General features: G+C 39.4%; 1 protein-coding gene across 1 annotated transcript; it reads left to right on the top strand.

The window, feature by feature from the left end:
- Nucleotides 1-7,464: 7,464 nt before the first annotated feature.
- Nucleotides 7,465-8,812, top strand: LOC149831020 (ankyrin repeat-containing protein At2g01680-like). Its single transcript, XM_090013615.1, has one exon. It carries the CDS (start codon nucleotides 7,559-7,561, stop codon nucleotides 8,522-8,524), a length of 966 nt encoding a protein of 321 aa, XP_089869741.1. The 5' UTR covers nucleotides 7,465-7,558; the 3' UTR covers nucleotides 8,525-8,812.
- Nucleotides 8,813-15,942: the final 7,130 nt, after the last annotated feature.

Below are 15,942 nucleotides of genomic sequence, written 5' to 3'. Positions count from 1 at the left end.
GCAAACTATTAATGACACGATACAATCATTTGAAGCATGCTTTTATTATAAAATTTCACATGGAAGTCAAAATCAAATTGAAAGTAACTACATGCAAGCGTGGATACAATTACATCAAACATTGCAATACATCATAATCATTCATATCAAATAAATGGCAAACATGTACCTGCAGCAAACACACTTCAATATCTCACTAACTACTACCATGCTTAGCATGGACTGCGTACTCCAAAAATAAGAACACTTCCATATTTCTACATTAAAATCATGCTCAGCATGATCTCCGAACTCCAACAAAGCAGTCCTAGATATCAACAACTAAGTGAGTGTGTGAACAATAAAGTGCTGCATTCAATAAATTAAATAACATGTGATACGTTTGCATCACTTACTCACCACGAGTATTTACCCGATTTGCATTGTTTTTGTCATTTACTTACCACAGGTGGCCGAGCACGAGTTGGTTCCGTTGAAAAATCTGCACAAAAACAAAACAAATTAAGTAACAAACTAACTAATCATGAAACAAGATGAAACACTAACTAAAAAAATTAGTTTTTATATATATATCAGCAGTTAGACATTCTTTTTAGCAGTTGATTTTATGACAGCATATTTATTATAATTTCCAGTAGTTTGATTCAATCTTTTCACAGCAGTTTGACAAATTGCAAATCAGTAGCTTGATTTATCATAGTTCAATAGTGGATTTTGATTTCCACAAAAATTTAAGAATAGTTCTACTTTTATCGACATAATTTTCAAATACAACAATTTGTTTTCAATTTGTTAGTTTGTTTTCAATTTGTTAGTTTGAAAGCACGGCAGGGGGTTAAACCCCCTGCCTTTCCGGCAGGGAAGGGGGTTAAACCCCCTGCTGAAAAGGCAGTTCCGGCATGGGGGGTTGACCCCCTGCCGTGCCTTTACGGCAGGGGGTTTAACCCCCTGCGTTTCCGGCAGGGGGTCGACCCCCCATGCCTTTCCGGCAGGGGGTCGACCCCCCCTGCCGGAAAGCACGGGGAGCGGCGGCTGGCCAGGTCGCCGGTGGCCGGCGCAGTCGACAGCAGAGAGGGGGAGACCTGGAGCGAAGCTCGGGGGCCACTGGGTCGCCGGAACTCAGAGCGGAGGAGAAGAGGTGGCTGCAGGGAGGATCGTCGGTCGTCCCCGGCTGAGGACGCCGGTTGCGAGTCGCCGGCGACCGAAGGGGAGACAACACCTCCCGGCAGCAGCCACAGGGAGGAACAGCAGGGAGGAGGAAGAGGTCGGTGGCGGGTCGCCGGTGCTCGGGGTCCCTGGCGCAGCCGCTAGCCAAGCAGGGAGGTCGGCAGCGAGGATCGTCCGCGAGGCGGCGGCGGCCGGACGGTGGCGAGAGCCGACGGGCGGCGGGAGGGAGAAGGCGGCGGGCGGGAGCAATACAGCGAAACAGAAAAAAGAGAAAGAGGGATGGGATTAGGGATTTACGCGACATTTAGTGACGGCTTAGCGACGGAATGTTTCCGTCGCTAAGCCGTCGCTAAATCAAAATACAAAAACCGCGATGGAATATATTCTGTCGCTACGCCGTCGCTAATTAGCGACGGATTAGCGACGACAGAGTTCCCTCTCTAAATCCATCGCTAAAATGGTGTTCTTGTAATAAAAAGTAGCGAAAAAAAATTTAGTCGCTAAGCTGTCGCTAAGTAGCTACAGATTAGCGATAAAATTTGTTTCCTCGCTAATTCGTCGTGAATTAGCGACAGATTCTATCTCTAGCTAATCTGTCGGTAATTAGCAACGGATTTTTTCCGTCGCTAATTAACAATTTTCTTGTAGTGAACGGGATCACCCTTTGTCGTCGGAGCACCCCTTTTCGTCGTCTACTGTCGTCGGAGCGTAGTAGCACCGTTGCCACAATCGGTTGCATCTACCTTCTAGGTGTTTCTCCTTCACTGTCGGATTAGCAAAACTTGTGTCCTTTCGGTGAGTTTTGTGTTAGGTTTCGTTATATAAATAAATCATTTTTCGTTATGTAAATCTAAATGCTAAATCTTACAACTGGTTATACTATTCATGCTAAATAACACCTATTTTCATTCTGAAACAAACCGATTTGTACCTCTCCACTTTCTGGGCATCGAAAAACAGTTAGCACGATTTGTTTTTATGAAGGCCAAACATTACAATGATATGTACTTATGAGGGCTAAATTTTTACAATGATTTATAAGTTTGAATTTAACAACGATTTATATATTTAATACAATAGTGATATGTTCGATGCAACAACGATTTATACATTTCAAGCAATATCAATTTAGCCGATTTATGATTAATGATTTATACATTTAAAGCAACCACGATTTATACATTTAATGCAGTAGAGATTTATGATTTACAACGATATGTACTTATGAAGGGTTCAATTTCTACAATGATTTGTGGTTAAATTTATGTGTTGTGCAGGTTAGCAATTACTACAATTGGTAAGACAAGAAAGCCTTCACCGTTGGATGGGATGACTCTTGGAGAAATTATCCACCAATCCGATATATATGAGGGTTATGTAAAGTACCAAAATATAATGAACATTGAGAATGAAAAAGACAGAAACAAATTGTTGAATATTTATTATACGGAGACTGATCCATCAGATATTGAAGATGAAAAGCAAATGAAGAAAGATGAGAAAGAACTAAAGATGAAGAAGAAGAAGAAGAATGATGAAGAGAAGGAAAATCAAATGAAGAAGGAGGAGGAGAATGAAAACTATGCACACTTATGAGGCAAAAGGATTTCTTCCTGCCGACCATGCAAAATTAAATCTACATTCACATCATTCTTCATGTTATCTATCATAATCGTCACTTACATCGCACTATATTATGAATCGAGTTGTTATTTATCATGCCAATTAATGAAACGACTTAGCGTATATGTGTGTTGACGGTAGCAATTCATGTGATAGCGATTTAATGACAGCTACGACGATGTGAAGCAATTTCAATTTGAATCGCTAAATGAATAATGATTTGAATACGCAAATCGCCACCACAATCGTGCAACAATATAAATGTCACACACACACACACGTATCAATATCATAATACGAATATGTTACAAATCAACACTAGCAAACACATAATATGTTATAAATTGATATATATATATATATATATATCGCATAATATATTACAAATCGATACAAAAATTCAGCATAATAGCCTACAAATCGATATTAACAAACAAAACAATATCTCACAAATCGATAGTATGTTACTACAACAGCAATTTGCATTATACTATTCCAATATTTTCTATACAAAGGCAATTCGTTGTGGCTGACATATACGTCATTGCGTAAATTGCATAAATCGTTAACCGAAATTCAGGTCTCACAAGGCAGATCAATTTTTTACAAGGAGTAGGATGTAGAACGACATTTACTGTTGAATCCCAAATGTTACAATGATATGTACTTATGGAGGGTGTGATTTCTACATCGATCTATATGTTTGAAGCATCGATTTGTACATTTAAAGCAGGAATGATTTATACGTTTGATGAAATAGCGATGTATACTTGTTGATGATAGCAATTCATGTGATAGCTATTTAATTACAAGTATGAAGCTTTGAAGCGATTTCCATAGAAATCACTAAATGAGCAACGATTAGAACACGCAAATGGTCACCTCATGTCACTACAATGTAAATTCCTCACGCACAGTTTTTAATTATATACTACAATATCTAACAAATCGACACTAGAAAGCACTTAATATTTTATAAATCAGTACATATATATCCCAGAATATATTACTATACCTAACCTTATACCCTAAACCTTAAGCCCTTAATATCTTACTAAACCCTAACCCTAAACCGATAATATATTACTAAATCCTAAACCCTAAACCTAAATCCTAAACCCTCCCTAACCCGAAAACTAAACCTAAACCCTAAACTCTTAATATCTTACTAGACCCTAACGCTAAACCTCAAACCCTTAATATCTTACTAAACCCTAACACTAAACCCTTAATATCTTACTAAACCCTAACACTAAACCCTTAATATCTTACTAAACCCTAAACCCTAACCCTAAAACTAAAACCTAAACCCTAACCCTAAACCCTTTAATCGTAAACCCATTAACCCTAAACACTAAACTCTTTAACCGTAAACCATAAACCTAAACCCTAAACCTAAACCCTAACCTAAACCTAAACCTTGAACCTAAAACCTAACCTAAACCGTAAATCCTAATGCCTAAACCCTAAACCCTATACCCTAAAAGCCCTAAACCCTAAGAACCTTAAACCCTAAACCCTAAACCTAAACCTAAATCTAAGCCCTAACCCTAGACCCTAAATCCTAAACCCTTAAGATATTTTTTTAATTCTTAATATCGATTTAAGATATTGTTTTGATTACAAATATCAATTTTTAAGATATCAATACGAATTTCCAAATCGATTTAGATATTGTCCTGAATCTTAATATCGATTTCTATGTTGATTCTTAATATCGATTTAAGATATTATTTTGATCTGTAATATCGATTTAAGATATTGTTTTGATTCTAAATATCAATTTTTAAGATATCAATAGGAATTTCCATATCGATTTAAGATATTGTTTTGATTCTTAATATCGATTTAAGATATTGTTTTGATTCTAAATATCGATTTTTAAGATATCAATACGAATTTTCAAATTGATTTAAGATATTGTTCTGAATCTTAATATTGATTTCTATGTTGATTCTAAATATCGACTTAAGATATTGTTTTGATCCGTAATATTGATTTAAGATATTGTTTTGATTTTAAATATCAACTTTTTAGATATCAATAGGAATTTCTATATCGATTTAAGATGTTGTTTTGATTCTTAATATCAATTTAAGATCTCTTTGTCTGCATATAAATGTTGTAACCATACACAGTCTTCAAGGTCGTACATCTGAATTATTTGCTTCCAATCAGACATAAAGGTGACCTCGTCTATGCTCTCAAGTACACATTGTCTAAACTTTTTATCAAACCCTGTATTCTGATTCAAAATGTGTCATATGTTTTTTGTTACATTTTGAAAGATATGCCACAAACATAGGCGATGATATGCATATGGTCATACATGAGACACTGCAGCCTCAATTGCATGATCACCATCTGTAAGTACAATTCTAGGGTACTTTTCATTCATTGCATGTGTAAATACTCTGAAGAACTACTCAAAGGTTTCCTTGGTCTGGTCATACAAAAAAGTGCTGCCTAATATGCAACTCCGTGAGTGATGGTCCACTCCGACAAACTGCGCAAATGGCCATTGTTCCGTATTAATCTTTCCAGTCGTATAAAAAACAAGCACATCATTGAAGCATTCATAATATACTCTTGACGTTGAATCTGCCCAAAACATATTCAAAGCATACCCATCTTCATCCAGTTGCATTGCACTAAAGAAACTAGGGTCATTGCTTGAATGCTTCTGTAGGTAATCAATCAAAGAACATATTCCTTCATTCTTCATGTTTTCTGACATCTTCCTTCTCATTTGGTTTCTTAGATCCATAGGTGTGAATAGTACATTCTCATGACCACCATCTACGTGCATGCACCAATTATATGTTGTCATTGGTGCAATGCCGGTGCTATCATCTATTTCAGCATGCACTTCAGTTATTTTATGATGTGACCTTAACATAGGAGTCATAAATGAAACGACTAATTCATGGTTATGATCATTGATTAAAATACGAATTACATATTTTCCATTCGAAAGTTTTCTTAACACTATTCTCGCTGGATAGCTGCATCTTGAATCTGGCTTGCTCATTGCTGGATTTTCACTTGACTTCTTTCAACCTTGCTTAGAACAAACATATCTCTTTCTCACCATGACACCATGTGTATTTTTTGCTCAAGAATACCTTCTAACACTGAAACCAAGTTTTAAGGCATAATCATTATAAAATTTGTATGCAGCTTCCTCATTATTAAATTGCATTCTCTCTACGGGAACAAAGTCAAGTATATTATCATGTAGACTTGAGGTGTCTGCACCTTCGTCAAGTGCATTGTCATGATCATCTACCTCATTATCGAATTGCATTTTGTCTGCTAAAATATTCAAGTCAAGAGTGAATCCAATGCCTGCACCCTTCTTATCATATGCATCATTAATACACATATTCAATTCTTTAGGTGCATCAATATTATGGATGTCCATTGCTCCATGACTTCTCAATGATTGAAATACATCATCTTCACTGCAACTAGTTGATATGCTCAACACTATCATGAGCAAAATATCAATTTATGTTAGCCAACACATACATTTACTACGATTTATTCAAGATGCATATAACAACGGCTACTGATTAGTTAAGCAAGTTAAAGAAACGATTGAATGAATCACAATATCAAAGATTCAACATAATAGCTTACAAATCGATATTAACAAACAAAACCATATCTCACAAATCGACAAAATCAGCATAATATACGACAATTTAGCATAATATATTACAAATTGGTATACGGCAATTTAACATAATATCTTACAAATCGATATATGATAATTCAACATAATATATTACAAATTGATATTAACAACCAAAACAATATCTCACAAATCGATACTAGAAAACACATAATATCTTACAAATCGATGTACGAAAATTCAAAATAATAGCTTACAAATCGATAGTAATAAACAAAACAATATCCCACAAATCAACACTAGAAAACATATAATATCTTACAAATCGATATACGATAATTCAACATAATATATTACAAATTAATATTAACGAACAAATCAATATCTCACAAATCGATACTAGAAAACACATAATATCTTACAAATCGATATATGACAATTCATTATAATATATTACAAATTGATATTAACAAACAAAACAATATCTCACAAATCGATACTAGAAAGCACATAATATCTTACAAATCGATATACGATAATTCAACATAATATATTATAAATTGATATTAACAAACAAAATAATATCTTACAAATTGATACTAAAAAATACATAATATCTTACAAATCGATATACGATAATTCAACATAATATATTATAAATCAATATTAACAAACAAAACAATATCTCACAAATCGATATACATGAGAAAATAAAAAATTGGTGTTGCTTTCCTGCACAAATCTTTTGTCACCGTCGTGAACACAACCCACCCACTTCACTTCTAACTAGCACCAGTGGTGGGGGCCAGGCTCCTTTGACTTTTCATGGCTGCATTAGTTTATAAAACAAAAATGGGTAAGGGAAAAGACCGTGTGGGGTCTGGAAAGACGTTTTCTTCTAATCTGATGTCATGAGAAAACAAGAGGGAGGGAAGCTTCCTCGCGCTTTCCTTTCCATAATGAAAGAAACAAATGAATTAAAGGAAGATGGTGAGAGGCTTTATGGTTGTGTTCCCTCTCTCGGCTTTAAAGGGATGGTAGAGGTTGGACTAAGACGGGGGCAGATTTTAAACTCCTGTTTAATAGCTTCTCTGTATCGAAGAAGAAAGACCATCGCGTAGCTTGTGTGAGATGAAGAGGAAGTGCATGGAGGACGAGGCTGCAGGCCCATCAATGATGGTGGGAGACGACATGGTGGGAGACGACAGCAAAGACGCAAGAGGAACCCAAATGGGTTCGGTGCTCCGAAATGCTGGTGATAAATGGGAACTCCCACAGTTATCATCATACATGCAGGGAATTGCAATGCCAAAGGAGAGAATCCCAAGTCCCCACCGCAGTCCATCACCAGACATACCGAGAATTGCGATGTCAAAGGGGAGAATCCCAACTCCTTGCAGTAATTCGGCTTCCCCTGCACCGACTTGGGTCCAGGACCAGCAGATAAGGTCCCGGAAAACCCATCTAAAGCTCCACAGTGAAGGACTAAGGAACTCGCGCAATACAATAACTGTGGTGGCCGTACTTATTGCCACGGTGACATACGCTGCCGTGATCAGCCCTCCCGGCGGAGTGTACGACCAAGGTCCGGACGCCGGGAAGGCCATCATGAGCAACACACCAGCCTTCAAAACATTCATGGTCTTCAATGACTTGGCCCTTTTCACATCACTAAGCATTGTCATTGTCCTAGTCAGCATTGTACCGTTCCAGCGACGTGTCCTGACTAGACTGCTGGCAGTGACTCACAAGGTGATGTGGGCAGCAGTTTGTTTCATGGTGTTGGCTTACATGGCAGCCACCAGGGTGATCCTGCCACGTTCACACAGAAGCAAGTGGGCGTTGGTGGCTCTTTACACCATTGGTTGGGGCACAATTGGACCAGTGTTTGTGGGTCTCTTTGTGCTGCTGGTTAGGCATTGGATAAGGAAGGAAGAGTTCAGGAGAGGGAAGGTGGCGAGGGGCAGAAGGAGCCCAGTGGCTAGGCAACACTGTGTCCTTGATGAAGAGAAGCATGTGAAATCCAAAGATGGCAGCGATGACTCTCTCAACTCTGACGTTCTTAGCTCGGAGCTGGAAGGATACAGTGTGCACTAGCTCAAGCAAACTGCTATTGGTTGTAGTAACGATGACTTCATGTTTGCCTTGAGGGGCCTTGTAAACTATTATGGCAAACAATAGACGTGAATATAGGTTTTCGACTTCTTGTTGAGAGATCTAATGGAGTTGAAGAAGTCATGATTGTGAGGATCTGTTGCATTATGTAAAAATTAACTGTCATTGCACTTGTGGACTTCATGAATACATAGAAAAATGAAGGATCAAGGAAATTAATTGACCAAGAAAAATTAAGAGTAAAAAATGTCATGGTTCAATTTATTGTAACTACTGTGACTCTATTAATGACTCTATTAATGATGATTAACTCTCAATATATATATATATATATATATATATATATATATATATATATATATATATATATATATATATATATATGATAAGAGCACCTACTAGAAACTACAAGTGCAGGTTGCATCTTCTCAATCAGACTTGATAGATGCATCCACATAGTTTATTTGATAGCAATCATGTTTGTTTTTCAAAATTATACTCAGAAATCGTTTTCAACGGTGGGGATTACATCTATATGGACAGATTTGTCGAAAACACCTCTGCATTTGAATTTTGAAGGTAACAACAGATGGGAGAACCATTTAGTCATTATATATATATATATATATATATATATATATATATATATATATATATATATATATATATATATATATATATATTGAGAGAGAGAGAGAGAGCGAGAGAGAGACTTAAAGGGCCCGACTTTTCTAGCCTACCAACATCTAGGTTGGGTCGGTCTACACCCTGTTCCTGGGAGCTGGTCCAGAAACTAGGCCCAGGCCCAAACCAAACATGTCCTGTCATAGTCTGCCCGTGACCGCCTGCATATTGTCCAGTTCTAATATTTAATGGCTAAAAATAAGCATTAAGCGGGTACATTAAGTTTTGTAGTGGTTTGATGTTTGTTTCAGATTCTTCCAAATATTGAATAAATTATTTTTTCATATTTCTATGTGAAGTCAACGGCTGGATTGTAAGATGTAAAAAGGTCATTCCCTAACATATGTTATCATGACAAAGAAATGAATTGAAAACATAAGACCCTCTCCCTTGCAACTGTTTTCTATTTGAATCGGTTCAGTTTTACCGTATTCATTCCATTTCAATGAGGTCATCCATCCCCCTCTAGTTTGATTGCAGAGACTCGGTCAGAAAATCGAGTCAGTCAAGTTTGTGGATGAGTTGGTGCATGCGACCCTCAAAGTCTGCTTGATGAGTCGAAACATTCATGTTCTAGGAATCTTGTTTACCTGATTCGGTCTGTAATTTCCTTTCTTATTTGTGCAGGGATCCAAGCTCCCTCTCATCCAAGGCATCACTTTTCGGAATATGGACTATCAACATAAGCATTTGAGCAAGGAGGCATCTGAAGCAATGAGCAGTCTCAAGATGCTTGATGAAAGCGATGAAGATGATGGGTCCATACACCTCCCAAGGAATCTAAAACATCTGAAGTTGTGGTATTGTGGTCGCTGGGATACGGTTCGGTTTCCTAACGATCCCCTTAAGGGACTCGTTGTCCTCGACCTAAGTCATAGTCACTTTCATAAAATGGGTAACATGGTTAGTAGTCACAAAAATAGTAAGAATAAAAACACTCGTGCATTTTCATCTTCAGTGTGCAAAATCAAATATGGAAAAGCAGCAAGCACCCCCATTATTCAAATGCCTATTTTAGGCGGAGCCAACGCGTTTTGTGCCTTTGATTAAGGTACCAAGAATGAGTGATGGCCATTTGGTCATGGGAATTTGAGTCACATGCATGTATGCGTTCATCCTAGGGATGAACAACATTGAACATTGATGCATATAATGTTTTTGTTAATATAAATAATAATAATAATAATATTGATCTGTAGGTGCTTCCAAGGCTAAAGGTGCTCGATCTCAGTTACTGTAAAAAACTCCTCCGCACTCCTGATTTCACTCATCTCCAGTGCCTGGAAAGGTTGGTGCTCGACAGCTGTGGGTCACTGGAAGAAATTGATGAATCAATCGGGCGTCTTAAGAAGCTGGTTTTCTTGAGTATGGAGGGCTGTGAGGAACTAAAAGGACTACCTAACAGTCTGTGTGAGCTGAACTCGCTTGAAGTCCTCGTTCTTAAAAATTGCACAGGAATTTCTCTTCTGCCAGAAGGGCTAGGGGACTTGAAATCCCTAGAACGTCTTGACCTTGAGGGATGTTCTGGCCTAAGAATAATACCTGAATCATTAGGAGGGTTAAAGAACCTGCCTCAATTGCCTCTAGAGTGCTGCAGATCACTGGAACAGTTACCAATCTTCATCGGAAAATTCACGTCTTTACGGGTGCTGAATCTTCATCATTATAGATCGTTAAGGCTGCTACCCGATTCATTAGGAGACTTAAAGAACTTGGAGAAGAGCCTACTTAGGTGTAAATCACTTCAAAAAGTACCCGACACCATAGGTAGGTTAGTGTCTTTGGAAAAGCTGAACCTGAAGGGCTGCACTTCAATGAAAGGGATACCTAATTCAATAGGGGACTTGAAGAAGCTTCGTATTTTCTCTCTAGCAAATTGTCGTTCTCTGAAAATAATCCCCGATTCCATCCGTGGGTTGGAGTCTTTGGAAAAGCTCTACCTGACGGGTTGCACTTTAATGAAAGGGATACCTGCTTCCATAGGGGACTTGAAGAAGCTTCGTATTTTCTCTCTAGCAAATTGTCGTTCTTTGAAAGGAATTCCTGCTTCCATAGGGGACTTGAAGAAGCTTCGTATTTTCTCTCTAGCAAATTGTCGTTCTTTGAAAGGAATTCCCGATTCCATAGGGGACTTGAAGAAGCTTCGTATTTTCTCTCTAGAAGATTGTGATTCTCTGAAAAGAATTCCCGATTCCATTGGAAGGTTGGAGTCTTTGGAAGAGCTCAACCTCTGGTGCTGCACTTCAATGAAAGGGATACCTGATTCCATAGGGGACTTGAAGAAGCTTCCTATTTTCTCTCTAAATCATTGTTCCTCTCTGAAAGAAATTCCCGATTCCGTTGGTGGGTTTGAGTCTTTGGAAAAGCTCTACCTCGACTTCTGCACTTCATTAGCACGAATACCAGATTCCATAGGAGACCTAAAGAAGCTTTGTTATTTATCTCTAAAAGGTTGTAAGTCACTTGAAGAAATTCCCGATTCCATCGGTGGTTTGGAGTCTTCTCTTCTTTACATCAATCTCTCAGATTGTACTGCTTTGAGTAAAATATCAGACATCTCAAACCTGAAGCGTTTAGCGGAATTGAGACTCACAGGATGCAAGTATCTCACTGACGTTCCAGGCATTGAAAGCCTCCAGTCTTTACTATGGTTGGACATGAGTGGGTGTGGAAGCCTGGGTTCTGACCTTATGAGCAGATTGTCACAGGTTGGTAACTTCTACATTCATGGTCTTTTTTTTTTTTTTTTGGGGGGGGGGGGGGGACATATATTACTGATTGAGTTATCACATATAGTGATGACAGTAGATAGGGGGAAAACGGGCATCGCCTCATTTGAACAGGGATAGAGAGGTTAAAATCAAAACCCGTGCAGGAATGGAGACGGGGATGGATTTATGCTTTCTCTCGTTGGGCCTCATCCCCGATCTCTATTAGTAAAATAACTAAAAATACCTTTAATGATGTTAGTGGATCGGGGAGAAACCCATTTGGACTGGGAACGGAAGACATGAAATGGGAATAGATGAAGGAGATGGATGTTAAAATCAAAACGTGGAGATGGAAGGCAGAATTTTTAGACGGGGTAGGGGGGTGGAGACTTTGTCCCCCACCTCCACTGTCATCCCTAGTGATTGGTATATGTAGCACATTTCGTGATATGCATTTGGACTCATTAACGCCTAACTCTTTGACTTGCAGGCGTCATTTGAACATTTGGAGAGTTTCTGCATTACTGGAAGCCGTGTGGTTCCCCACTTGCTATTTGGGATTCCAGCAAAAGCCGTGGGGATTATCAGAGATGGGGGATATATGAGATGCAATTTTTATTTGACAGAGGCATCGCGCTCCAGTCCAAACTTTGATGAGACATCACCCATTGATGTGTGTTTCGAACTCATGGTGAACGGAACGATCGTCTTCCTTAAAACGCTACAAGGAGAGAGCGCATCACCGGAGACTGGAACCTACTTCATATTTCTAACAAGTGAATTGAAGTGTGCCATAAATGATTTCTTAGGTGAAGGACATTTGATGATACGGCTTTCAACTTCTTATGGTTACGAGTTGAGTACAGGCAACATTGAAATGTGAATGCAAATGCAATGCTGTGATATTTTCTCTCAACTTGAACTGAATTAGTTACCTTGTTTCTTGTTTGGGAATTTTCTATTGAAAACATTTTTCTTTGTGGCTTCGTATGTTAAATCCACACTGACAAAAGTTAAAAACGACAAAATATTGACAGCCAAAAACTCGTGAATAATAGAAAATTTTTGAAAATTTTGCATTTTTAGGCTAAATCTCAGTAATAAAATAATTAATTAAAAATATAAAAAATAAATTTTATAGAAATATAAATAAAAAACTCTTAAAAGTAAAAAAACACAAACTTTTTATGATAAATAGGCAATAAAAACATAAATATCGTGTGTAATACACAGTATGGTATTTTTGAGAGATTTTCATAAATCTGGCAAGCTTTGTCACAATGGTTAAGTCAGATGGCTTCCAAAGAGCTTTTCAAAATCCTTTCACGATCACTAACGGAGCTCCTGTTGCTTGGTACGAGCTGTGTTGGGACCATCCTTTCACGATCACCCATGTGTTGGGACGGTGCAAGTTCAAAACCCAATGGTATGTTGTGTGACTGATGAGTCTGCCTAACCCAGCTTGCCTCTCTCTCTCTCTCTCTCTCTCTCTCTCTCTCTCTCATGGACCAATCGACGATTTAGACCATGCTTTCGTCTGCTAGACAGGGTGCTTGTTTCGTCAGATCTGCTGAGTTCTATTAATGACATTTCATGTTACCTACTTCCACCATCTGTCTCGGACCATAGTCAGATTGTTATCCGATGGGGACAAGGCTTCACCGGCGACAGATCCTTTAGATTTGAGCAATGATGGCTTAAGGAGGCGGGTTTCGAGTCATTAGTCCAACAATCTTGGAGTAGACCTTGTTATGCGGTCCGGGCGGCTATTAGATGCATGGTTAAGCTTTTTCGCCTATCCCGCAATATCAAATCTTGGCTTATCTCCAATAAAATAAGCAAATTCCAAAATATGGAGGATTGGGAGCGTGGGCTGTCTTCTATAAATCAGTCTCTCTTGGATACGACCTATATGAATGCATCAGATATTGAAAGCCTCAATGCTAGATCGGCCGAGCTGACTCTTCTAGTGCAATCTTGGCGTCTAAAGGATGAGATTTGTTGGAAGCAGCGGTCAAGGGTGACTTGGATTAAAGCAGGTGACGGGAATACAAGGTTCTTTCATTCTTTAGCATCGCACAGGCATCGAAGACATGTGATTCATTCTATGTATATCAACAGTGTCTCCTTTTCAGGTGATCAGGTAATCAATGCTGTCACCAACTATTTCTCTAACCTGTATTCCTACAACCAAGTTGCAGGTGGCAATATGGGTACGACTTTATTTTTGTCCTTGGATCGAGCGCTCTCCAACTCGATTCAGGGGTTATTCACCGAAGAAGAAATCGTCTCGGCGGTGCAGGACTCGTCTGGGTGGAAAGCACCAGGTTTTTATGGGTATCCAGTGGATTTCTTTCGCATATTCTGGCAATGTGTTAAGAGTGACATTCTTAGTGTCTTCGCTGAGTTTCATCACAATGGCAGATTGCCGGTTCATGCTCACCTAACAATTGTGTCACTTATTCTTAAGGAGGAAGCCGCATTCGATATCTCGCGGTTTCGACCTATATCAGTGTTAGGGAGCTTATATCGCATTATTGCCAAGGTCTTGGCTAATAGGATGTGGTCAATCGCTCCTAGGATTTTTTCGGAGGCTCAGTTTGCCTTCATTCCTAACAGAAGGCTTCAACATTCCTTCATTTTAGCCACAGAAGTGTTGCACTCTCTGAAGATCAGCGGGGAGGCCTTCTTCACTCTTAAGCTTGACTTTAATAAAGCCTACGACTCGGTTCATTAGTCGTTCCTCTTCAACATGTTGGCGAACCTGGGCTTCAGTAGGCGTTTCTCTAGCTGGGTGCATGAGTTGGTTACCAATGCCCAGTCACAGATTCAGATCAATGGGGTGAAGGGAAATCAGTTCAAACTTGGTCGTGGTCTTCGACAAGGATGTCATCTGTCTCCGTTACTCTTTAACATCGTCCCTGAAGGCATTGTGGTTTTGGTTAAGAGGGCAGTGGAGGATGGTCTAATTGAGTCTCTCGGTATACAAGAGTGCCGTAGTCAGATCCTGACTTTCGCTGATGACATAATTATTTTCGGAAGGGCGTCCATCCAACAAATGTTAAGATTCAAGCTTGTCCTTCTTCTTTTCCTATCGATGTCAGGATTATCCATCAACTACGATAAGTGTTTTCTATCTATGGTCAATGCTCCTCCATCAATGCTGGACATGGGCCAGCGGATATTCGGGTGCTCGGTATCGGAGAACTCCTTTTCTTACCTGGGTCTGCCACTTCAAATCAGTCGTGTAACAACGGCAGCCTGGAGCGCCACTATTCAAAGGGTTCAGAACAAAATATCGGGCTGACAGGCTTCCTACCTTTCTATCGCGGGTAGACTGACTCTCATCAAGCGCGTTCTTTATGTTATGCCAGAATTTTTTATGTCTATGTTCCTGAGGCCTATGGGGGTTAGTAAGAAGCTAACTCAGGTAGTGGCGAACTTTCTGTGGTCGGGGCGAGGTACCAACAACAAACGCCACCTCATAGGGTGGGACACACTTCGACTTCCCTTAGATAGGGGGGGGGGGGGGGGGAATCAAGGATCCAAGGCTGAGGAGTATGATTCTTGTCGTGAAGCAGAGCTGGCTTGCCCACCAAACTGGGTCCCTGTGTGCAAGCATGCTTCTGGCTAAATACGGAGGTGTGGAATCCTTGGTGGGGGCCACTAGCGTGCGTCAGCAAACAATGTCAAAGCTTCGTCGATCATGGATCCAAGCTTGGTCTGCGGTTATGTTACATAATGGTAATGTTGACTCGCAGTCTCAGTTCGTTGGACGCATCTTTGCTCCGAACGGATCTTTTCGCTCAAAAGAAGGCTACCTCGCTCTCCTTCTGTCGGGGGTGGACGATTTCCGACGAGCCTACTCTGGGGCAAGGGTCTGACTCCGAGATCATGTTTCCTGTCTTGGCTAATCTTACATGATCGGGTACAGACTGACAATTTCCTCAAATCCATCGGATTCCATCAGCCGAGTAAATGTGTGTTGTGCGAGGCGACCGAAGA

The sequence above is a fragment of the Nuphar pumila genome, chromosome 7, assembly GCF_984573655.1.
Source record: "Nuphar pumila chromosome 7, dmNupPumi1.hap1.1, whole genome shotgun sequence".
Classification (NCBI taxonomy): domain Eukaryota; kingdom Viridiplantae; phylum Streptophyta; class Magnoliopsida; order Nymphaeales; family Nymphaeaceae; genus Nuphar; species Nuphar pumila.
Note: the sequence above shows the minus strand (reverse complement) of the source record. Positions and strands in the feature narration are given on the sequence as shown.

Bases quoted from the DNA above. Each gene is read 5' to 3' on its own strand.
- LOC149831020 (XM_090013615.1), top strand. From the start codon at position 7,559: ATGAAGAGGAAGTGCATGGAGGACGAGGCTGCAGGCCCATCAATGATG.